Genomic DNA, 25,875 nt, shown 5'->3' on the forward strand with positions numbered 1-25,875 from the left:
TGCCTCCTTCCTGATCTAGAAGCTCCTAACTCCAGGGTGGTGACTGGCTAATAGAGCCAAACACCTGGTCAGGTCTTAATTTAGCAGGAAAGAAATGAAATCAAGACAAGACTCATTGATTCATAAGCCCCCTGTGATTTTTCAATCCATTTTTTTTCCTGCAACGTATGTGGCCAGAAGATGTCTACATCAGGCTCCAAGACCCCATCAATCAAGTTCCGTAGGTACTTAAGCATCCTCCATTGTCTAGGCTTATCTCTGGGCTCCTTCCTTCCCTTTCCTCTTCGCTCCTGCCAACAAGCTTACCTGCAATCTGCTTCATAAATGTCATGCAAACGCCGTCAGCTCCCAGAACGCCACTCTTCACCAGTTCCCGAACCAACCACACCAACTACAGGAGAGGAAAAGACATACAGAGCAGCGATGTGAGTCTGAAAAATGGCTAACTGAGTCACCTACAATTTAGGTGCACAGTGAGAGCTGCAGCCCACACCGTCTCCCTTCAGGACCCACCTCCAGCCCGTACCACGGAGCTCGGCTCTTTTCTTGTTTGGGGCTGGGGACTGAACCCTTCCATGGGCATGCTCAGCACGTGCTCTATCCCTGAGTTACACTCCAGCCTTCCTCTTCTTTCTTTTTCTGGCCTTACCTGAGTACGACAGGTATCTTGCAACTTCAAATACTTCTCCATGAGTATCTGGTTGATCTTGTTCAGGACAATGTTCATACCATCACGACTCACCAGAGCCAAGTCCCGGTAACACTGTGAGAAGTAAGGCTTGTGAGCAGCCAGTAAGCTAAGACCTTTTCCCCACAGTCACCCGGCCAGCCCCAAGCCAGCCAGTCTCTTCAATAACAACAGTGGGATACTGAGTGGCAACAGAACACATTGCATTCTGGACTCTTTCCTCTCCACGGCTTCTCCATTCCAAAACTGCCCTCCGCTCTGCCTCCTGGGTTAGGGAAAAGGACTAAAAGATTCTCTAATAAGGCAAGAAAGCCTGCTGGGCACAGCTCCTGGTCCTGTCCCTGTCCCCCAACCTCCCTTTTCAGGAAGTGTCACACTGTTTGATGCCACAAGCTGAGCAAACCCAGGTGGGAGCCATCTGCGTTTCATCTGCCAGTGAAAGGTCACTGAAAATGGGTTTGGGTGAAAGTCAAAAAGAAACCCAGAGGTTTGTAGACTTGCTGTAACCCAGTCAGATGCAGCAGAGGGAACATTAAGGGACGAGGGTCTGGGAGAAAACACAGAAATAAAGTCGAACTTTCTTAGCTTGATATAGTGGCACAAGCCCAAAGCCCAGCATTTGGGGGTTAAGGGAGGGGAATCACAAGTTCAAGGCCAGCCTGAGATACAAAGTGAGACTCTTGCTGAAAACCAAAACCAAACACTTCCTTGTTTGTTTCAGACAGAGCCTTACATGGTAGCTCAGGCTGTCCTGGAAGTCACTATGTATGGCAAGCCTTCTGTCTCAGCCTCCTGAGATTACAGATATGTGCTAGTGCAGCCACTCACGGCCGGACGTGGTGGCGCACAACATTATTTTAATGACTGACTTATTTTTATTTTATATGCACTGGTGTTTTGTTCACATGTATGTCTGAGGGTATAGGGTCACCCAGAACCGGAACAACACAGCTGTGAGCTGCCATGTGGCAGATGGGAATTGGACCCAGGTCCTCTGGAAGAGCAGCCAGTGCTCTTAACCACTGAGCCATCTCTCCAGCCCTGGTGGTATACAGCTTTAATTCTGGCACGCAGGAGGTAGAGGTTCCAGGCCAGTCAGGGCTACATGGAGAAACCTTGTCTCAGGGGCAATAAACAAAAGCAACAAACAAAACAAAACTTTTAACCCAGAGACTGAACTCTGAACTTGTCTGAGACAGAGGAATTATCAGGCTTTGTATGGCAAGTGCTTTTACCTACTCAGGCAGCTGGCCGGCCCCAAACATGAACTTTATTAGACTTTTCTCTTGAATGCCAAGTTTGAAAGGGGGGGGGGTCCCTGCAGCATCTTCAGCCCTCGGGGAGAGGGAGTGTATAAGTTTCTTCTGAGTCACTGCTTCCCTTTCCCTTAGAGCTTTTCCTACCCTGCTTCTTCATCAATGAGGTCAGGCCTTAGGGAAGCTCATTAGCTGCCTCCCCCACCTGCTGAGTTCTATCCTGGCAGGGTCCCAGCCAAAGGGCAAAACTTCAGCGGAGAGCTTCTGAGCTAGATAGAAACATCAGAAGGCTGGGTGCAGAGACCCCGGCATCGCATCGAGATTAACAATAAACCAGGTGGTGGTGGCGCTCACCTTTAATCCCAGTACTGGGGAGGCAGAGACAGGTGGATCTTAGTGAGTTCGAGGCCAGCCAGGGCTACACAGAGAAACCCTGTCTCAAAAAAACAAAAACAAAATAAAGCCCCCACCACCACCAAAAAAGAATAACAATAAGTCGGGTGTGGAGGTTCCTGCCTGTCCTCTCAACACTTGGGCAGGAAGGAAAATCAGGAGTTCAAGACCATCCTCAACTACACAGTACATGAGGCCCAGCCAAGAAAGAAAGGAAGGGAGGAGACAGAGAGCCAGAGAGAAAAGAAAGAAGGACGTCATGACCGTGACACAGGGCGACCCTAACCACTGATATTTGCACACCTGCAATGGTAGTGCACGCCTTTAGTCCCAGCACCGGGGAGGCAGAGGAAAGAAGATCTCTGAGTTCGAGGCCAGCCTGGGCTACAGAGCGAGTTCTAGGACAGTCAGGGCTACACAGAGAAACCCTGGCTCGAAAAACCAAAACCAAAACCAAAAGTAGATTCCATGCCTTTTTTATGAGGGCTTTTTGTTTCTTTTCGTTTGGATGCTTTTTATCTTAGTGATTTTGTTTGTTTGTTTGTTTGTTTTGATTTTCATTGTGTGTATGGGTTTTTATTTGTATGTCTGTGGCAGTTTTTTTGAGATAGGATCTCTCTCCATAGTCCTGGCTGTGCTGGAACTCACAGAGATCCCCCTGCCTTTGCCTCCCAAGTGCTGAGATTAGTCATGTGACACCATACCCAGGCATCATTTCTGTAGTTTTGTTTTTGTTTTAGAGAGAGAGCTCGGGCAAGAGCGCTGGATGGTGGTGTCACATGACTTTAATCCCAGGACTGTTACACAGAAACCCTGCCTCAAAACCAAACCAAACCAAGCCAACAAACAACAAACAAAATAGAGAGAGAGAACACATAAAGTTAGGTGGGGAGGGAGATGGGGAGGGGAGGAGTTGGAGGAGGGGAAAAATAATCAAAAAATTTTTGAAGAAAAAATGAGCAACAATAGTAATAGCTAACACTCACCGACCGCAGCATGAACTTTGTCTATGTTACTGCACTGGGTAAATCTAAGACCCCTTTGAAACAGATGTTAGTTATTGTCTTTGTACAGGTGAGGAAGTAGCCACAGGAAGAGGTAGGGGAAAGGGGGGAGGGGAAGAGGGGAGGGCAGGACAGGGCAGGACAGAACAGGACAGGGGAGGGGAAACAAGAGTTTGTGGGGAAAACCAGCATTAAACCCAGGCAGTGATCATATCTATAATCCCAGCTACAGCATGAGATCTCACACAAAAGAAACAGACAAACAAATCCAGGCAATCTAATTTCAAATACTATGCTTAACCACCTCAAAAACAAATATGAAAACTAACTAAAGGAGACAAGGCTGCCAGAGATGGAGGGAAGAATTATGACAGCTCTGAAGGTACTCCATTTGAAAACTCACCCACCCTAAGCATTCCAAGTGTGGTCCTCACTACCAACAGCTCTTTGGCCTTAGTGGGATGGGGGCTCTACAAGATTTGTTCTCATCCTTCTCCCCGCCTTTCTGCCCTCAAGTCTAACTGCTCCGATGAAAAAAATATCAACAGAGATTCTTCATGTGCCACAAATTTCTCATACCCAAAGGAGAATTTATCCTGACTCTATCTAGGGGGTAGACTGTTGAGAGATTAAAAACAAAAACCACAAGGGAGGGAGCACAAGACAGGCGACCCAGTTCTGCTGACATACTGGTTATCAAATTGGAAGAGTACATTCTGGAGACTCCTCACAGGTAAGTCACAGAATGTCCTAGAGGAAACGGGAGGGAGAGGGAGAAAGAAAAACCCATGCTGAGCTAACCACATCAGAGCCTTGTCTGCTCAAACGAAAGGAGAAATACCAGAAACGTAGCCCAGACTCAGGACAGGGAAGGAGGGCCAATTTTTCAGGAGGTATGAGGCCAGATGAAGAGCCGTGATACTGTCTGCCTAATTCCACCTTCCACCAGGGATCTTTATCGGTTGTAACCACTGATAACATGGCAGCTGGGTACCCACAGCACCATGTGCCCTACGCTGCCAGCTGTCGGAACCTCTGTGCCAGCTTGCTGACTGTTTGGAAGAGAAGCAGATGGGAAGAAAAACGAAAACAAAACAAAACACACAAGAGCAGCGATCTCAGACAAAAGAAAAAGGACAGGGTGGTAGAGAGGCAGCGTCAGCCTGGCCCTGCTGAGGACAGTGACCCAGCAGCTCCAGCCTTCTCCAGACCACCAGCAATGAGAGCCTAGACCAAAGGCCTAGGAATGAGTCTAGGAACATCTGAGGGAGAGGGACTTGGACACGGATGCCAGGGTTTTTCGGATGCCAGGGTTTTTCCAGTTAACATTTTTTCATTGATGCTAGAACCTGCAGAGTTGAGATCCCAGCTTAGCCTCTGTTCATCACATCAGCCCTTACTCCAGATACTTAGCTCAGACCCCAGCTAAATAAATTCAAAAGCTATAAAGCATCCATGTAAGAGTTGCCAGAGGAAGGCGTAATTGGGATGAAGTTCAGCCATGCCTACTGTACTCTCCATCAACACCGTATCTGCATTCTCTTTTTAAAATTACTATCGCTGTGCATGAACCGTGCACAACAGAAGACAACTTTCCGGAGTTCTTCTCCCTTTGATCTGGGGACCAAACTCAGTCACTGGGTTTACAAACAAACGAGTTTAGCTGCTGAGCCATCTTTCAGGTCCTTACCTGCAACATCTCTAGCTCACCTGTTTCACCCACCTACCCATCCACTGACAAGTTCCTAAGAGCTGATCCTAACTCCTGAGCTTGCTTACTACCGTCCAGGCCTCAGAAGCTCCCAACTCGCTCTTCCCACCCAAGATTCTTGACTCAGTTTCCACAACTATCTTTATCATCCATGCTTCATAGCTCTATGCCTACAAGACCCAGGAACAAGCAAACCTTGAATCTACCCTGGATTTCTGTGCAAAGGCAGAATTAACCGCCCCCCCCCCCAAAAAAAAAAACCCTAGAAAACAGTCTTCTTGCTTAAGCTAAACTCTAAGACAACACATTAAGACCCGTCCTTGTCAGCAACTCCTGCCAGGAACTTCTGCCCGAAGCAGAGAAGGGTCAAGAACTGGGCAGACTTGCCACTAATTCTTCCGCCAGTCTGACCCGGCTCAAGTGTCCAAATGACTCACTACTGACAGGTCCTCCCTCATGTAAGACTTACGGTAACGTGCTTGCCTAAAGAGGTCTGACCTAGGCACCCGCAGGTAGCGGATTTACTTAGACACCTTCAGCACATGGACATCAGCTCCCTTGGGAGCACGGGCCTGCCGCCCTGCAAACAAGGAGGACACTCCAGCCCTCACTAGACTGCGGGGCCACACTCATGGCACAACACACACCGACGCTGCAGAACCTGTGGCCTCTCCACCGCCAAGCCGGGCAAGAGAAGGGAGCCAGCGGGCACAGCCTGCTCCCCTCCCAGAAGCTCACTGATTGACCCCGGCAGACTCAGACCTCACCTTTTCCAGAAGGCGAGGCTAATCTGCACTGAGATGACTTCCACCTTATTGTTTTGTTTGTTTGTTATAGGTAAGGTCTTACGTTGTAATGCAGGCTGGCCTGGAGCTTATTTTGTTATTTGTATGTGTGTTTGCCTGTACAAGTTTATGTACACCATGTGTGTGCCATGCCTTGGAGGCCAACGAGGATGTCAGATCCCCTGAAACTGCAGTTGCAGGCAGTTGTGAGCTGTGATATGGATTCTGGGAACTGAAGCTGGGTCTTTGGTAAGAGCAGTGTATGCTCTTAACCATTGAGCCATCTCTCCAGCCAATTTTTATTTTATTTTATTATTTATTTATTTGTTTGTTTGTTTGATGTGAGACAGGGTTTCTCTGTGCAGCCCTAGCTGTCCTGGATCTTGCTAGATCTCTGTAGACCAGGCTGGCCTCGAACTCACAGAGATCTCACTGGCTCTGCCTCCCGAGTGCTGGGACTAAACCACTGCCCGGCCCACCCATTTTTTATTTCTAAAAATCTACTTGTTTATTTAACTTACTGGCTTGGTAGTTGGTATGTAGCTCTAACTGGCCTTGAACTCAGGGCAATCCTTCTATCTTAACTTCCCAACTACTGATCTTACAGGCATGTATCACCATGCCCAGTTCAGTTGGGGTAGAGGAAAGTGAGGCTCAAACCCAGGGCCTCACAGCACTAACACTGAGCTACAGCCAATCAGATTTTTTTAAAATTTTATGTAGTGTGTGTGTGTGTGTGTGTGTGTGTGTGTGTGTGAATGAATGAATGAACTGGACACCTTCTGGGAGTCTGTCCCCTCCCTCTACTATAGGTCAGAGGATCAAACTCAAACTCAGGTCATCAGGCTTATGTGGCAAATACATGTGCTAGCTGAGCCATCTCACTGGCCCTTAAATCAGATTTTAATCACAATACCTATAAAAATACATACAAGAGGAAATCAAATCACAGCCCTCACTTATCCACCTTCATCTTTGCCAGCAAGGTCTTTAAAGGCAGGGAGTTCCTATTACTGCTCGGCACCACCACACCAATGTCATCCGTTTATCTCTAAAAATCCGGGTGACACATTCACTGTGAGATGAAAACCCAGCGCGTGAGAGGCCGAGGAGAGGAGCTCCAGGTCAGCCTGGAACATGTCTCAAAAGGAGAAAGAAGAGAAAGGGAAAAAGCACAGATGGAATTCTACCTAACGAAGTTCAAAATGACTGGTCTTTCTCCTGGGGAAGCAAGACCACGTGAAGAACTACTGTCCAGTCCTTCATCTTCACAGGCACCAGCTGGCATCAGAGAAGTATGAACACAGCAGGTCCCCACATCCACACAGGCTTCACTGATACAAGCATCTCTGCCGGGTACCAGGAGCACCCTGTCTGGATCCCTTAGAATGAGACTCCTTTGGTTATCCCTGAACAAACGGCAACATGGCTAGGTTCCCAGGTACCTTATGGAGGAGCTGCAGTCTAGAGGGAGAACGCTACAGAAGCCTCACAGGGTTCAGACACACGAAACGAAACAGATCAACGGATAGAGCAGAGCACAGCAGCAGGCAAACGGCGCGTCTAATTCCTTCCACGCCAGCTGTGCTCAGGAAGGGCCAAGAACCAAGCCCCCTCGATCTTCATGTCTGTCACAGGGTTCCAGCCAGAGTCCAACCTGAACCGTTATGCCCAGACTCAAAAGATACAAAGTTGCTGGAAAGGAGCTCTCTGGAGAAACAGCAGACTTAATTTATAAAAAGAACAGAATCCAGGCCAGGCGTTGGTGGCGCACGCCTTTAATCCCAGCACTCGGGAGGCAGAGGCAGGCGGATCTTGTGAGTGAGGCAGCTGGCTACAAGTGAGCTCAGAAAGCGAAAGCTAACAGAAAACTTGAAAAAAAAAAAAAAAAAAAAAAAAAAAAAAAGAACAGAATCCAGAGAAACTATCCCGCTGGTCCTGAGCCTTGGCGGAGCCTCTTCTGTCTATGAAAAGGCCAGGCTGGTTTCCGGCAATACTCATTAGGAAGTCAGGCTCCACTGTGCTCTGGTGTTTTCTTAATCATTACATTAAGTTATTTAATCTAAAGGTTACATGCTACAATTTTAAGGCTGTTTTCTGTCTGTTCTTCTGGGTAAGGGCTCTCACGGACTTGGCTGTCCTTTATCTCTTCCATCCCCCAAATTAAATGCCAACCTTTGAGCTTCGTGTCTCATACCTGAAACTTAACATTCATGTTATTCTTATTCTCCTAACTGCTTGTTCTTGCCTTTCAGCTTTAGGACCTGGAGTTAGGAAGGACTCCAGCCAGAGACTAATGAATTCACTGAGAGTAAGAAGGGACTTGAAGCCGGGTGGTGGCGGCACACACCTTTAGTCTCAGCACTGGGGAGGCAGAGTCAGGCGATCTCTGTGAGTTCAAGGCCAGCCTGGTCTAGAGTGAGATCCAGGAAAGGTGCAAAGCTACACAGAGAAATGCTGTCTCGAAAAACAAACAAACAAACAAACAAACAAAACAAAAAACAAAAAAAAAGAAGGGACTTGAGATCACATCTGGAGGACAAAGTGATTCAGCTCTTGTCAAGAGTGTGACGCCACTTCAGTTAAAGGGTAAAGGTCCCATAGATTAATAAGGACCCAGGGAAGAAATCGCCTTACCTTCTGGGCTTGGGCGGGTTCAGTGAGGACAAGAGTAAACAGGCCTAGGCAGATCTCTTCATGCTGGGGGGGTCCTTTGCATACCTGGAAGGTAAGAGAGGAAAAAAACGAAGTTGTCACTTACATGCAGGAAGTGCAAGCACAGTTTCTCCTAGAATTCTTGGGACTCTTGAGTAACATTTAACGGAGAAAATCAACTCTCAAATATGATGATTTCCTTCTCTTAAAAGGAATGAGGCACCTATTTCAGGAGATAAGGAAAGGGGGAAATTTTACTGCTTTCTCTGACCACCTGAAGCTAGAGCCAGAAAATACAAGAGTGCTTCCTTCAAGTGGGAAAAGCACAGGAGCTGCGGAAACCCTGCAGTGGAGACACATCTGCTCCAGTCACAGCCACAGACAACCACAGAACCCCGGGGACTTCAGCACAGCGATGATGATACCTGGTCATTAGTGAGTGGTACCTAAGCACTCACTCTGTGAGAGTCTTCTCATTCTAACTATTCTTTACGTCAGACTACTTTTTCAGTTAACACACTAAGTAATAGGATTCACTACAGGATTTTCACACATATTTCATCATTTAAATTTTTTTAGTATTACCTAAGATGTATATGGTATTGTATGTGTGGATAATACATGTGTGTGTTGTATGCATATGTTCAAGGAGGCCTGAGGTAGGTGACGGGTGTCTTTCTCAATCTCCACCTTTACCTTTTGAAATAGGGCTTCTCACTAAGTCTGAAGCTCATAGATTTGGCTAAGCTGGTCAGCCAACGAGCTTTCAGGGACCCAACTGTCCCCACCACCCTTCATTCCCAGGCTAGGGTCACATGCATTACCCAGGACCCACGCAGGGATCGTTGTCCTGGAACTCACTCTGTGAGTTCTGGCCTCTAACTCACAGAGATCCTCTTGCCTCTGCCTCCCGAGTGCTGGGATTAAAGGAGTGCACTGCTACTGCCTGGCTTTTTTTTGGGGGGTGGGGGTGGCACATGCCTTTAATTCCAGCACTTGAGAAACAGACACAAGCAGATCTCTGTAAGTTCAGCCAGCATAATCTATACATCAAGTTCCAGGTCAGCTAGGGCTAAGACCAAGTCTAAATAAATAAAAGTTTTTTATAAATTGTCAAAGAAAATCAGAGGACAATTCTTGGGAGTCAGTTCTCTCTTGCTGTCCTGTGGAATCCAGGAGTGAGAACTCAAGGCTGTGGGGGCTGCGTGCAAAGCCCTTGACCTACTGAGCCACCTGGCCGGCCAACAACTGAGCTTTTAAGTTGTTATATAAGTCAGGCAAGATGGCACAAGCTTGGGATCACAGCACTTGGGAGGCTGAGGCAGAAGGACCTTGAGTATGATGCTAGCCTGGATTCTATACTAATTTCAAGGGCCAGGATGTATCATATGCTAAGATGGGGTCTCAGAATAAAGGCTCCAAGAAATAGACTCTACTAGGGAGAGAGTAAAACCTCATTTAAGGAACCAAGATGTGAACTCAGCCCCTTAAGTCCTGGCCACCACCACCATCTTTCCCCCTTCCTGTCTGCTTCCCCAAGCAGAACGGATGTAAGAGGACAGGGTACTTACATACGCGTTGAGGGCATCGTTGGCTTCTCGCTCAGAGACACCAGTCGTCATCGATGTCACAATACTCATGCATCTTTCCAGCCTCTGGGGGAGGGATGGGAACACATGGGGAGTGCGTCATAACACCATCTATGAAGTGCTTTTGGCCCCAAAACATTTGTTTTTGCTTTTTGTTTTTGGGGCAGGGTTTCTCTGTGTAATTTTGCTGCCTGAGATCCGCCTGGCTCTGCCTCTGGGCCACCGCAGCCCGGCCCAAAGACATTTTAAAGCTTCAAGCTTGGTCACCCTGCGACTATGCTTAAAAGAGAAAGAAAAAGAAGAAACTCTGCCAGCAGAAGGGCCACTGACAAACGTGGCAGGGGTAGCGCAGGAGCAGCTGACTTTGGACAACATCACCCATGTGTGCGGCAGCTAGCAGGTAACACCTTCGGGAAGGGCAAAGTCCTAAGACTCACAATGCTGACTACCGTCACAGGAAAATAACAAACGGAGGACAGCCTGCAGGAGTCACCTAAACCACAGTAAACAAGCTCCTCTAAGACTAGGAAAGTCCGATGTCGTGGCACATGCTGTAGTCCCAGATAACTGGGAAATCAATTACCTGAGCTCAGGAGTTAAGAACAATGTAGGTAATACGGTATGGTCAGAGTCTGTCCAAATATATGTGGACAAACATGAAGGTGCATACCTGTAATTTGGGTACTCAAGAAGCTGAGGCAGGGGGATTCTGAATTCAAGATCAGCCTGGGCTGCATAGCAAAATTTTGTATAATTTTTCTTTAGATTTTAAATATGAAGTCACTAAAAAACTAAGAATCTTTTTTTTTTTTTTTTTTTCGGTTTTTCGAGACAGGGTTTCTCTGAGTAGCTTTGTGCCTTTCCTGGGACTCACTTGGTAGTCCAGGCTGGCCTCGAACTCACAGAGACCCGAGTGCTGGGATTAAAGGTGTGGGCCACCACCGCCCGGCAGGTGGCGCATGCCGGTAGGATTTGCTGAAGGAGGCAGAGGCAGGAGGATCATGAGTTCGAGGCCAGCCTGGGCTACCAAGTGAGTCCCAGGAAAGGCGCAAAGCTACACAGAGAAACCCTGTCTCGAAAAACCAAAAAAAAAAAAAAAAAAAAAAAAAAAAAAAAAATCAATGATTTGCGTGCTTTAATTCCATTTCTCAAGAGGCAAAGGTAGGTAGATCTCTGTGAGTTCAAGGCCACCCTAGTCTATGTAATGACTTCCAGGACAGCCAAAGGCTACATAATGGGATACTGTCTCAAAACAAAAAGGAAGAAAAGAAAGTTAGATATGAAGTACTGAGTAAATCAAGGAATTACTATTATGTTTTTCATGTTAAAATTAAAAAGTAATGAGTTTGAGGCCAACCTGGTCTATAGAGGTAGTTCCAGGACAGCCAGGAATACACAGAGAAACCTTTTTTTCAGAAAACTAAAAAAACAAAAACAAACAAACAAAAAAACTAAAAAAAAGTATACAGGGGGCAGAGAGAACTGGCTCAGCAGTTAAGAACACTTGTTGCTCTTGCAGAAGACCCAGGCTGGACTTTCACCACGTACATGGTGACTCTCAACGGTCTCTACCTTCAGTTCCAGAAGATTCAATGCCCTCGTCTGGCCTCCACCAGCATCAGACATGCAAGTGGTAACAGACATATGTAAAGACAAAACACCCATGTAGGAGAGACGGCTCAGTTAGGAGCACTGACTGCTCTTCCAGAGGACCTGGGTTCAATACCCAGCAACCACATGATGGCTCACAACTGGCTCTAACTACAGTTCCAGGGGACCTGGCACCCTTACACAGGCAAAAACATCAATGGACATAAAAATAAAAAAATAGCCGGGCGGTGGTGGTGGCAGCGGCGGCGCACGACTTTAATCCCAGGACTCGGGAGGCAGAGCCAGGCAGATCTCTGTGAGTTCGAGGCCAGCCTGGGCTACCAAGAGTGTTCCGGGAAAGGCGCAAAGCTACACAGAGAAACCCTGTCTCGAAAAACCAAAAATAAATAAATAAATAAATAAAAAGAACACTGGCTGTTAGTCAGGCAGTGGTGGTACATGCCTTTAATTCTAGTACTCAGGAGACAAGAGGCTGACAGATCTCTGTGAGTTCAAAGCCAGTCTGTCTACAGAGTTAGTTCCAGGACAGCCAGAGCTACATAGAGAAATTTAAACCTGCCACTGCCTTTAGTTAAACAAGGATAGCCACTCTAGTTTCAAAGGGCACCATAACCTGGCATGTGCTTAGTATTTTAAGGAGTCACTGGAGGGTCCCCATCCTGAAGAAGCATTTATTACTACATACTGCTAAGATACCGACAAAGCACGCTATATGTCTAGCCAGACAGTCACTTTGTACCAACATCTGAACTATCCTACAACTTCTAAAACTTTAGCATGAGGCTAACCCAAAATTTTAATTGGGTTAAGGAAAAACCAATTCCCAGTGATAATGAGGCTGGCAAAATCAGAAAAGGGGCAGACTTGTTTATTTTTACCCAATATCACAAGCTAACAAAATACATCTTGCTGGAACTTTGGGGGCAGAGGCTGGTGGGATCTCTGAGTTTGAAGCCAGCCTGGTATACAGATCAAGTTCTGGGCAGCCAGGAGGTACACAGAGAAACTCTGTCTCAAAAAAAAAAAAAAAAAAAAAAAAAAAAAAAAAAAAGAAAGAAAAGAAAAGAAAACCATCTTGGTGAAGTCATGGTTTGTGTATGGCTACAATCCTAGCTCCTGTAAGACAGAGATAAAAGAATCAAAAAACCAACACCAACCCAGGCACCTTGGCAAGACCTCATCTCAGTATTTAGAGGGGGCTGGCAATATGGCTCAGTAGTGAGACTAGTATGTGCAGCAGATGGGATGGAGCTGGGTATGGTGGTGACGCCTGTTATCCCAACACTCAGGACGAAGGCAGGAGGATTGCTGTAAATTCTAGGCCAGCTGGACCACCAAAGTCAGACTGTGCAGGAAGACAAACACTCATAACAACAACAATGTAGAAACAAACAAACAGAAAGCCCTATGGGCACAGTGATGCACACTATAATCTCAGCACTTGGAACTGGACTTGAGGCAGGAGGATCAGGAATACAAGGTCATCGCTGGCTACAAAGGCAGCTCAAGACAGGCCTGAGTTATGTGAGACCCTGTCTCACAACACCAAATGGAACAAACTGAAAACAAAAAACTCTAACAGCCGGATGGTGGTGGCGCAGCCTTTAATCCCAGCACTTAGGAGGCAGAGCCAGGCAGATCGCTGTGAGTTCAAGGCCAGCCTGGTCTACACAGCAAGTTCCAGGACAGCCAGAGCTTTTACTCAGAGAAATCCTGTCTCGAAAAACCAAACCCGCCGGGCGGTGGTGGCGCACGCCTTTAATCCCAGCACTCGGGAGGCAGAAGCAGGTGGATCTCTGTGAGTTTGAGGCCAGCCTGGACTACAGAGTGAGTTCCAGGAAAGGTGCAAAGCTACACAGAGAAACCCTGTCTCGGGGAAAAAAAAAAGAAAAGAAAAACCTAAACCAACCAACCAACCACCCTAACATATCTGAGACTTTGGGCTCCGGTACTGCAAAGAAAAACCACAATAATGATGATGTCGATCCTGCTGGCAACGTTCGGCGGCAGTGACAAGTAAGTACAGTGAGGAAGGTGTGAGGAGAAAAGACAAACATGCTTCTCCTTTGACCGTCATCCAGGTCATCCATGTCCATCCTGAGAAGAGCCCAACGTGACAGGACTGAGGAGCTGGCTTGGCAGTTTAGCAGATGGCTGCTCCTGCTGAGGATGCAGGTTCTGTTCCCAGCATCTCCACAGACCAGACAGCCACCAAGGCAGAACACTCATACACATAAAATAAAAATAAAGTGAGACCCTGTCTCAAAAACAAAACAAGATAATAATAGTAAGAAAAATATATCTTTTTTTGTTGCTTTTGTTTTGTTACAGAGGGTTTCTCTGTGTGGTCCTGGCTGTCCAGAACTCACAATGTAGACAAGGTTGGCCTTGAACTCAGAGACTCAGAGATCCACTTGTCTCCGCCTCCTGAGTGCTGGGATTAACAGTGTTTATCACCACGCCCAGCAATAATAATAAATCTTAAAAAAATAAAAATAAGCCGGGCGTGGTGGCGCACGCCTTTAATCCCAGCACTCGGGAGGCAGAGGCAGGCGGATCTCTGTGAGTTCGAGGCCAGCCTGGGCTACCGAGTGAGCTCCAGGAAAGGCGCAAAGCTACACAGAGAAACCCTGTCTCGAAAAACCAAAAAAAAAAAAAAAAATAAATAAAAATAAAAAAATAAATAAAAATAAAAGTTTAAGGTAGCAAAGGGTAGATTTGTGCTTCGAAAAGAGGCTCTGATAGGTCCAAAATCTTAACCTAAAACCACCCTAAAGCCGCTTGGGGGTGACATTTACAACTTTACCTCCAACGGCAGCAGGCCTAGCTTCAAATTGGGGCAGATGAGCATGTTCAGCCTCAATAAATAGCAAGTGATACTTGTGAAGAGCAGCTGCGCCATCACATGAAAGCTGGGCTGCAGCCCGCAAGCCCCGTGAGCTCTGGGACCCATTATCACCTACTTCAGCTCCTGCATAAAAAAAGCGTGGCAGGAAAAGCCTGAGGCTGGGTTTCTTTCTCTCTTTTAAAACCTTGTCCCTTCCTTTCTACTAAAGACAGTCACCAGGGACTGGAGAGTGACCTATCCCAACGGTCAGGTCTTGCTGGCACCCTGTATCCAGCCTGGGTTAATCGGCAGCTTCAGCATGGAGGGGAAAGGTGAGTAAGCGGCATCCTCGAAGTCTACACACCGCCTACATCAAAGAAAGCATGTCCGCTGAATCGCCAGAGGGAGGCCAAGCAGCGCAAGCAACAGAAGCCACCTGGAAGCAAGCATGGCTGGAACAGGTCCTCGCTGGCCGGGCCCAGGCTCACCCTGGAGGAGTTATTAGCCTCTGCAAACCCTGGTTTTATCTGGAAAAAACCAACCAACCAAGCAAACAAACAAACAGATGACCCCTGCATCACAAACTTGCACTATGCACAGTCTCAGCTGATTAGAACCTATCCAATCTGTGAAGCTCAGCAACCGCACAAATCCAACCCTTGAACGCCTGGCTCTCCAATCTCCCGCCACTTCTCTGTTGTAAACTGAATGAATTACATTCATTTACTTGTGTGTGTGTGTGTGTGTGTGTGTGTGTGGTGTGTTTGTGTGTGTGCGCACAGTGTGCAGCAGAGGACAACTCATGGGCGTCGGGAATCTTCCACCATCAGGTGGTCATGCTTGGCAGCAGGTAACCACACTCCATCCTCATCCATCTTGCTAGCCCTCCTGCTACCACTTCTCATGGCATGTCCTTAAAGGTTCCTGAAAACATAATCCCCTGCCACAGGCTGTGGATAAGTTTCCAACTAGTGAAAGGCTTCTTCTCTTATTTTTGCCTTTAGAGAGCAGAGGAAATGCTGGCGGTGTGTGGGGGGTGGCACACGCCTTTATCCCAGCACTCGGGAGGCAGAGGCAGGTGGATCTCAGAGTTTGAGGCCAGCCTGGGCTACAGAGTTAATTTCAGGACAACCAGGGTTAAAAAGAGAAACCCTATCTTGAAAAAGCGGCGCGCGCGCGCGCACGCGCGCGCGGGGGGGGGGGGGGGGGGGGGGGGCCGCATAGAGAAGGGGGAAGGGAGGAGGGAGGAGAGAGGAGGGAGGAGGCCTGACTAATGGACCCAGAACCAAAAGCCTGCAAATCCCGCTCCAAGGCCCTACGTTCTGGCTAAGAGTCTTGGTGTGGTTTAACATTCATGAGGCTCTGGGTTGAGCAAAGCTTCTCTAGGCTCCTCCCAAATGTTCTAAACTCTGATCAGAGGCCTGAGTCAATGTTATGGGACACTGCCCAGTCAAGAAGAGTAGCCTCTTGAAACAGGGAGGCCCAATGAAGGATGTAGAAAGCAGAGTCCAGAATTTGACTGAGCCGACAAACTCAATGAGAAAAGAAACATGAGGCCATTCCTTTTCAGACAACATACGCCTATCTGTACCTCAGCACTTGGGAGGTGGAGGCAGAAAGATCAGGAGTTCAAAACCAGCCTGTCTAAAACAAACAAACAAACAAGGACAAATAAACAGACAAAAAGAAATAATCCCGAATCATTCAGAGTGACAAAAGGGACACTCTCCTCAGCTGGATGTGGCGGTGCACGCCTTTAATCCCAGCGTTCAGGGAGGCAGGGGCAGGCGGAGTTTGGGGCCAGCCTGGCCTACAGAGTGAGTTTCAGGACAGTCAGAGCTGCACAGAAAAATCCTGTCTCAAGAAAACAAAACAAAAAAAGGACCACTCTCCTCAGAGGCCACAGGAGACCAGATGTATAATTGGGTAACAGTACCCTTTCCCGTCATCTCTAAAGGTCCTCAGAAAAGATGAAATCACACACGCAGCTGCCAGCAATTGCTGGCAGGATGGGTCGGTTCAGAACAAGCTCTCTCTGACAGCACCTCAGAGAGCTGAGTAAATATTTATCATCTCCAGGGGCTCTGGAACTCATTTTTCTAGTACTAAAACTACCTGACAAGAGCAGTGGACGGCCCGGGGAGGGGAGGGAAGCCTTCCAGCTTCTCAGTATATACCTGAAGCGGAAGACAGGTTAGAGATGCAAACTAGAAGAGCCCCTCTAGGCACCCCATTTCCCTCTCCCGGGCCTCCTGAATATACACTCTGCTACATGTGGAGTGCATGGCTCCCTTATAGAAGGCAGGGAGCCTTGCAGCATTCAGTCCACTGTCTTCAGAAAAGGAAAATGTAATCCAACCTGCACAATTTCTAAGAACCTGCATCAGTAAGAAGTGACTGACCATGCTGGGTTCTAAGTATAGCCAGCCTTTCCTTCTGGTGCCTACAGAAAGGACAGGCTCTGACATCCTCAAACTCTGAGAGACCTAGGACAAACGCCCTGCAGATTCCAAGGAATGACCTATATTCTACAATCAAGAACATGTGAAATGATGATTTAAGGGGAAAAAATTAAAAACGACTCAAAGGTCATCCCTCGGCGATTTCTCAGACAGGCTGAGTTGTCGCTTAGAGGAAATATGGTAGGGACATACCTCTATCTTGCCAAACTTAATTCTGAGACCTATCTTGAAGATATTCTGATTTCTCTGGGCCGCAGCTCCTGCTTTTGGCCTGACTTCAAAGTGACTGGTCCTTCCCTGGCAAAGGAATAGCCAGGACTGTGAAACCTCATGAGACTAGGAACTACATGTTCTAAGCTCCTCCGATCTCTGGCACTATTTTTATCTCATTCCCTCCCCAAATTAGGATGGGGATGGGCAAGAATATCAGTCTTCAAAGGGAGGAACGGGGCCAAAGAGAAGAAAGGATACAAAAAACACTCCCCAGAGTAGAAGAGTCACAGCTCCGTCTAGGATGATCTTGAGGAGTGTGTCCCGCTCCAGGCCTGTGAGGGGCCTTTGTTAATCATATTCAACTATGTCCACGTCTTCACTACCCTCACCTAATTCTTCAGGACTTCTTGTGGAGCAATACTTTGTCCTTAGACGACAAACTTCTGGGTAGCACACCTCACGTCTCCTTCTATTTTCCTATCAGGCTCAAGGCACTTTAAGCACGTGGAGTCAAAAAGCTGACCCATTTTCCTGGGCCATTGGTAGGCCTATGGTGGAAAATTACCACGTCGGAATGAGCAGAGGTCAGTTGGTCAACGGCAGGTGCTGATAACTTCTGTGTGCAAAGATCTGTGGTGAGGCACAGAGGATGAAGAGGCCAGCAAGCCTGACCCTAGGACACCATGGCCTAGCAGGGATAACAGAGCCACACCCATGGGGGGAAGGCTAGTGTAGCAAGACTTGCTGGAAATTAAGAAGGACAAAGGGCAAAGTAAGATGTGGAAGGGGGAGCTTGAGACACACTGGAAGCACCCACACCATGAAAGAGACCAGAAAGGAACAAACAACCGCCCCCCGCTTCTCACAAGGAAGCTGAAAGTTCATTCTCAGAGTCTAAGAAGGTACGAACATAAAGGCTTCCTCTCTCGTCATCTCCTTCAGCCACATAACTCACTGTCCAGAAAAGGATGCTGTACGTGAGTCCTGGAGGAGTCGGATGGGACCCCACAGACTCTCACCCTGCTCTGGCAGAGGGATCAACGGTGGTCAGCCACCTACTGACTTTCTACCCTCCCAAAGCTTTGGTGCTAGAGTGCCATGCTCAATACTTGACAATCAAAATGGTCATAGTAAGTTCCAGACCCAGCCAGGCAGTAGTGGTACCGCACCTTTAATCCCAGCACTCGGGAGGCAGAGGCAGGCGGATCTCTGAGTTGGAGGCCAGCCTGGTCTACAGAGTGAGTTCCTGGACAGTCAGGGTTACACAGAGACACCCTGTCTCCAAAAACCAAAACACCTCCTCCCCGCAAAAGAAAAAATAAAAAAGAAAGAAAGAAAGACACCGGGGTGGGGGTGGGGTGGTGTGGTGGTGGTGGTGGTGGTGGTGGTGGTGGTGGTGGTGGTGGTGGTGGTACACGCCTTTAATCCCAGCACTGGGGAGGCAGAGGCAGGCGGATCTCTGTGAGTTCAAGGCCAGCCTGGTCTACAGAGTGAGTTCCAGAAAAGGCACAAAGCTACACAGAGAAACCCTGTCTTGAAAAACAAAACAAAACAAACAAACAAACAAAAGTTTAAAGCCAGCCAGGACTATATACTGACATTATCTCAAACACTAAAACAGGGCTGGGGAGAGGCTCAGCAGATAAAGAGGCTTGCAGTGCAAGCATGGCAAACTGAGTTTAATCCTCAGAGGCTGCAAACAAGTGGAGGGAGAACCAACTCCACAAAGATGCCCTCTGACCTCAACGCGCACATTTCAGCAGGCACTCCCCAACACATATCACACACACACACACACACACACTTTTTAACTGAAACAGAAAAATACAAAATGAAAACCCCAAAATGTAGCAGAGGATGGTAATTAGTAGGGCATGGTGACACAGGCTGGCCTTGAACCTACAATCATCTTGCCTTGTCCTCTTTGGAGTACTGGAATTACAAACCTGTGCCACCATATCTGGCTTAGATGTAATATTTACATTCCTAATTATGCATAGAATTACACAGTGAAAACATAACTCACTTTCCATCTGCTGGTGGATAAACCACAAGGTTGCTATAAGACCACTTTGATTAAAGTTCACCTCTTTTTTTGAGACAGGGTCTGTCTATGGTAGTTCTGGCTGTCCTAAAGCTTGCTATGTAGACCAGGCTGGCCTTGAACTCAGAGATCATCCTGTCTCTGCCAGTGCTGGGCCACAAAGTTCCCTTTTGTGTGTGTGTGTGTGTGTGTGTGTCCCATCATCTTGTGGCCTAACATATTTTCTTTTTTTCCTCTGTCTTTTGTTTCTGGAGGCAAGGTCTTTTTAATAATGCCCCAGCTAGCCCAGAACTCAGCACACACACACACAATCTTCCTGACTCAACCCTCCAAGCGCTAGGATTACAGGCATGAACCACCACACCTGGCAATCTAACCTGCCTACTGTAGCATCTGATGCAGAAATTCACCAGTGTCAGGAAACACTGTCTGTGAAGAGGCAGGGCCTGTTCATTTCCTCCCCCATCCCTGAATAAACACTGAATTGAATGCATTAGGCTTTACACACAGTTCAGCAATCATGCCTCAGTTCTGTGGCACATCCTAAGTCAGTCTTCCTGTGTGTAAGCAGCAGAAGGGGTGACACTGATCATCTCCCGTTAGTCAAGGACAGGGGGAGAACAAGGGGAAAGGGAGGCCGGTCGTGACTCCTCACTCATGTTTTTGCTCTCTCCTTTTTTGTGTGTGTACTCTCTGGTTCTGAAGAAAGCAGTCCCCTATATCCTGGCTCACCCCACTGCTATGGCTGATTGTGCCAAACTAGATACTACTTACTTCTAGGTCTTCACTCACTCTAAATGCCCGGTTAAAATCACTGACATCTGTCTGTATCCACACACAGTCAATGGATACCATCGAAAAGGGGCCAAGTCTGTAGGAAGTTGCCAATCCTCAGACACCTGCCTGTAAACTTAACACACTCAAATAGGGTGGATATTATAGATAGTTATTGGTGTGTATGTGGAAAGGAATGAAAATAACTTTGGTAAATATGGATGGTTTCATCCCTTCTGTAACCAACGCCCCTCACACCCGTTTTCATAATAGCGGCGGCTGTTACTAGGGCAACCTGTCCAGGAAATTGACCCACACTTCTTCCTCTAGGAGCAGGAAGCCAGAGCAATGTTTCTGCCTTGGAAAAAACTTGAAGGCCTCTTCTCCCCACCCCCACCCCGTATCCGCTCCAGCATCCCTCCTCAACCCAATTCCTTAACTCCCTTGCCCACCCCCCACACCTACCTCCTCTAACTCATCCTTGGCATCCAAACTGGTTGAAAGTAGCAGCCTCCCCCCTCCTGGGGCTCCTGCTCCCGCTCCTCCTCCTCCACCTCCCGCTGCTCCTGATGCAGCAGCTGCTACGGTCCCCTTTCCCTTCTGTAACTCCATGGCTGCAGCCAGGAGACCGGAAGAGAGGTCAAGGGAGGGGACGGGTGTTAAGTCCTAGAAATGGAGAACTCTGGCTTGCCAAGGACGAGGAGCAAGAGGAACAAGTGGGAAGGAGGCCAGAGGCCCGGCTTTCCGCACTCCTGCCTCCTCTCCTGCGGAGGGGAAGGCGCGGGTTCTCTAGATGCTCCCTCTGGAGAGTGGCCGTGCTGGGGGGGCCAAGCCTTAGCGCAGAAGTACGGTGGACTAAGGGTCTGTGCCCTGCAGCGAGATGGGCAAGGCTGCCACCCTTGCAGAAGTGGAGGGGGAACCCTCTGGCTTCTTATCCTGGAAGGAGGGGGAAACCCTAAGTTTCTGCCTCTCGAGGTGTGGGAAGGAGTCCTGGCCCTGAGGTGGGGACGGGAAACCTTCCCGGCGGGGTTGGGAAACGCGGTTCCTTGGGATCCGGCCCCTAGCGGGTGAGGATGCGGCAGGAGCGCTATGGGAGGACCAGCTTCTCCCCACACCACACAGAGGCGGCCATGGTGGAAGGGCGGGGGAGGCTGAGGGCGCCCGAGCGGGCAGAGTCGTCGCCGGCGCCGGAAGTGAGCAGTCGCGGTCCCGGGCGTCCGCCAATAGCGGCTTCCGCGGTGGCGCCAGGTCTCTAAGGAGTGAGCCGACGACGACGGACTGGCCTTTTCCCGGGCCGCCAATTGTAGGGAGAAGAACTGAGCCTGGTCTGATGGGCAACAAGTGTGCCCTATCGCATCCTTCCTCTGCATCAGGAGGCGGGACGGGAGGACGCCGTAGGTGCGAGTGCTGGGCGATCCGGAAAAAGCCGGGCTGCGCCTGCGCGCAGCAGCACGCACGCGCGGTGTTTCCCTCTCGCCCCGCTCCCTACAGGTGTTCAGAACATTGTCCTTGGGTAGCCTCGGAGACCGGAGGTCTACCCCTAAAAGGTTGTGCAGAGGAAGGAGCAGTGGAGTCCCAACCCCTCAGCAGTCCCAGAGCAGACGCCCTCAGGGTCTGAAGCTACTTCCTGAACTGCTAGTGCTACGCGAGCGATTTATCAGTAAGACTTGGAAAGCAACAACAACGAAAGTGCGTTGATCCACTAGTGCAAACCAAATAATTAGAATCGTGCCAGCACTAGCTTTAACACAATTTACTGATACCTCTTCGACCTTTGAGGCCCCGGGACCGACAAATGTTACTGGTCTCTGTATTTACACACACAATCCATTGAGAATATTATGATTTGTTGTGGTCACAGCAGAGCTTGACTGTATGGGAGTCCATTTCTTCTTCGCTCTTTTACTCTGCGTTTCAGTGGAACCTTTCATTTTTAGGAACATGAACTGATTACTGCATACAGCTCCAAGCCGGGTGTGGTGATATATGCCTGTAATCCCAACACTTGGGAGGCTGAGCCATCCAATTCATGCTTCCTTCCCCTCCCCGACCCTTAGGTATAGGTTTATTCTCCCGTTCTACTATCTTGGACTGACTGACCTCCAAATACACTTCCGGCACTTTTCTTTCTTTCTTTTTAAATATTTATTTACTTTCATTTCATTTGCATTGGTGGGTTTTTTTTTGTTTGTTTGTTTGGTTGGTTGGTTGGTTGGTTTTGTTGTTGTTGTTGTTCTTTTTGGTTTTTCGAGACAGGGTTTCTCTGTGTAGTTTTGGTGCCTTTCCTGGAACTCACTCTGTAGACCAGGCTGGCTTCGAACTCAGAGATCTGCCTGCCTCTGCCTCTGCCTCCTGAGTGCGGGGATTAAAGGCGTGCGCCACCACCGCCCCCGGCACTTACTTTTCAATCCTCCTGTATATGCTTTGGATTCCTTCTAGGTGTATGGGACTGTTTTAGCCTCTGAATTACAAACAAGTCATTACAACAGAGTTATGTACCTGGAACACATGTATTAGACAAAAAGAAAAAAAAAAAGATGTACAACGCTTCATATTAAGCTCCCATTTGTTAAAAGTTCTGGGTTTGTTTGTTTTTCGGGTACTGAGGATTAAAGAATTCACTACATTGCTGCAGGACTTGATAACAGGAATTTCACCGGCGTGGGGCACACTTTAGACTCTGGGCAGAAGCTCTCTGTGAGCTTCGCCACCCTTTTTCCAGGACTTAAAAAAGAAAATTTCAGAAAAAAAAAAAAAAAAAAAAATAGGGCGTGGTGGCGCACGCCTTTAATCCCAGCACTTGGGAGGCAGAGGCAGGCGGATCTCTGTGAGTTCGAGGCCAGCTTGGTCTACAGAGTGAGTTCCAGGACAGCCAGGACTGTTTCACAGAGAAAACCTGTCTCAAAAAAAAAAAAAAAAAAAAAAAATGTTTTTCTGAGACAGTTGCTCCTGGAGATGTGGGTAAGAATGACCTTGAATTCCTGATCCTCCTGCATCTGCCTCCCAGGAGCTAAGAATGTGGGTATGCACCACCATAACTGACTGCTTTATAATTTCCTTAAATAAGCCTTGTGTAGAGTTAGTGGCTTAGCTGGAGTTGGGGGTGGGGTGCTTGCCTTCCATCAGCAAAGCTGCATTCAATCCTTTGCACCCTCAAATGAGTAATAAGCACCGTGCAGATTTTTTTGAAATGTGTATTTAAAACAGAAAGAAAAATGCTGGACAGTAGTGGTGCATGCCTTTAATCCTAGCACTTGGGAGGCAGAGGCAGGTGGATCCCTGTGAGTTTGAGGCCAGCCTGGTCTACAGATCGAGTTCCAGGACAAGCTCCAAAACTACACAGAGAAACCCTGTCTTAAATAAATAAATAAATAAATAAATAAATAGAAAGAAAGAAAATAAAAAGAAAAAAAAGAATAAATAACACCTGCCTAACAAAGATTTTTATAGGACTTGCTCTTCTCTGTGCTTGGGTCAGGAAATACACTACAATTCTTATACACATATTGATTAAAACATTATCAAAGGCTTGCTGCATGGAGGAGCACTGTATGCTTTTATGTTTTGATTCATTTACACCTGAGTACATACTACCTTCTCTACAGGTGATGGAACTGAGAAACAAACAAGCTCTGAGCAGCTCCTTCCTGTAATCCTAGGGTTTAAGAGGCTGAGGCAGGATTGCCAAAAATTCAAGGCCAAACTGGATTAGACTGTGAGTTCCGAATAGCCTGAGCTAGGCAACAACAGCTATAACAGGGCCCAGACCTTAGATCTTAGTACAATGGACTCCATGATGGAAGTGCCATTTCAAGCTGTAAAACTCAACAGATAGACAGCACCACCAGCCAAAATGAAAACAAAGGCCTAATCCATCAAAGCCCATAGTTCTGGGAAAGTCTCCAACCTTACTAACTAACCTTACTTTTTAGCTTCTGTGGTTCTGCTGACTGTTCTTGTTAACTAAAGTGTATCAACCCAGGTCATGGTTTTTGTGCTTAAAAGTTCACTCTGAGAAATGCTTAGTGCTACACTGGGATCCTGAACGCCCGGTGGAGTTACCAGTTGCCTGATAAAGACTTTCTATTGGCTTAAATCCATATTGGAACTTTATTTTTGGGTGAATAACCCACAAGACCCTGTCTCATAAAAAAATAAAAATTAAAGGAGGCAGGGTGCTGGAGAGATGGCTCAGTGGAAAAATTGCTTGTCCTGGAAACATGAAAAATGGACTTTGGGCCTCCAGAACCCATGTAAAAGCCAAGTAGAGGAGTACTTGCCATCCATAATCCCAGCACACAGAAGGCAGAGGTAGATGGAACTCTGTGAATTCAAAGCTAATCGGGTCTACATATCAAGTTACAGGCCAGCCAGGGCTACATACTGAGTCCCTGTCTTGACAAGCCAAACAAGCAAATAAAAAGAAAAAAGTGTAATGGTGATTAGGATCATTTTTAATTATATATATGGTGTGTGTGTGTGTGTGTGTGTGTGTGTGTGTGTGTGTGTGTGTGTGTGTGTATGTGTGTGTATGAATGCTTGAGCATGTGTTTGCTCATATGGGTGGAGGTCAACCTTTGGTGTTATTCCTTAAGGACAGCCCTGTGTTTTTATCCTTGTTTTGTTTTTTATTTTTAGTTTTTGTTTTGTTGGGACCTAGGGCTTGCTGATTAGGGTAGGATGACTGACTGATAGGCTCCAGGAGTTTGTCTACCTCCACCTCCCTGGCACTGGCATGACAAACTTGTTGCCATGCCTGGTTTTTAGTGTCGAGCTAGTGATCCAGCTCAGATACTCAGTCATGCATAGCAGTGCACTGAGCTCTGCCCCCACCATTGGTTGATTTACTGACTGATTTTTTTTTTTTTTTTTTTGAGACAGAGTCTTGCTATGTAGCCCTGGCTGGCCCTGAACACCTGGCAATCCTCTGGCCTTAGCCTCCCAAGTGCTTGGATTACAGCATGAACTACCATGCCCTACTAGCTCTGATGCTTTTAATGAAAATAAATGTGTGCTCTCTCCTATTAATTTGTTTGTTGCTCATTTACCTCATAGGATAAAATTACTGAAATGCCAGAGCAGAAAGAGATAATTGAAACTTCCTTACAAACAGAGTTGCACAACTTTAGACCTGACATTTGTCCTTTTTTCCCCTCCCAGATTTGATGAATAATGAATGACCTCTTGACCTTTTTCAAAAAAAGATTGTCTCTTATTTTTATTTTTAGTTTTGTGTGTGTTTGTGTGTGTGTACGTACACGTGAGTGTAGTGCCTGAGAAGACCAAACTTCTGATCCCCCTGGAGCTAGAGTTATTATAGGCAGTTGTGAGTGGTGAAGTCCTGGGAATTGAATTCAGCCTCTCTGTAAGAATAGTATTTGCTCTCAACTTCTGAGCCAGACTTCCATCCAGCGTCGTCCCCCCCACTCCCCCTCTACTGTCCCACCCTCCTGTCATTTAGAGATGGTCTCACTCTATAGCCAAGGTGGGCCTCAAAAATCCCAATCATCCCCTAGGATGCATTTTTACCTATGAGAGTGTTTTGCCTGCATGTATGTGTGTGTATCATATGAGTGCCATCTCTCCAGCCACATTTTGGTTTCTTTGCAGTATGGATATTGAACCTAGGATCTCATGCATGCTAGGTGAGTGCTCTATCACTAAGATACACTCAGCCTTTTTCTAGTAAAAAGGCATGTTATCTTGAGATAAGGTCTCACTAAGTTGCTCAGGCAAGCCTCGAACTTGTAATCCTTCTACCTCAGCTTCCCAAGTAGCTGGGACAGTCCTGTGCTACCAGGCTAAGTTTCTTTTTATACTTTTCCAAACATATATAAATAGATATCTGCATATCCATTTCCCC

General features: G+C 47.4%; 1 protein-coding gene across 1 annotated transcript in view; it reads right to left on the reverse strand.

The window, feature by feature from the left end:
• Ints3 (integrator complex subunit 3) overlaps nucleotides 1-21,186 on the reverse strand; it is a 43,978-nt gene extending 22,792 nt beyond the window's left edge. Inside the window, exons 1-5 of the mRNA XM_028890767.2 lie at nucleotides 20,478-21,186; nucleotides 10,064-10,147; nucleotides 8,475-8,558; nucleotides 650-763; nucleotides 307-391 (exon numbers count right to left, since the gene is read on the reverse strand). Of these exons, the coding sequence (XP_028746600.1) occupies nucleotides 307-391; nucleotides 650-763; nucleotides 8,475-8,558; nucleotides 10,064-10,147; nucleotides 20,478-20,624 (514 nt within the window). The 5' untranslated portion in view covers nucleotides 20,625-21,186. The remainder of the gene's footprint in view (nucleotides 1-306; nucleotides 392-649; nucleotides 764-8,474; nucleotides 8,559-10,063; nucleotides 10,148-20,477) is intronic.
• Nucleotides 21,187-25,875: the final 4,689 nt, after the last annotated feature.

This window comes from Peromyscus leucopus, chromosome 6 (genome assembly GCF_004664715.2).
Source record: "Peromyscus leucopus breed LL Stock chromosome 6, UCI_PerLeu_2.1, whole genome shotgun sequence".
Classification (NCBI taxonomy): Eukaryota; Metazoa; Chordata; class Mammalia; order Rodentia; family Cricetidae; genus Peromyscus; species Peromyscus leucopus.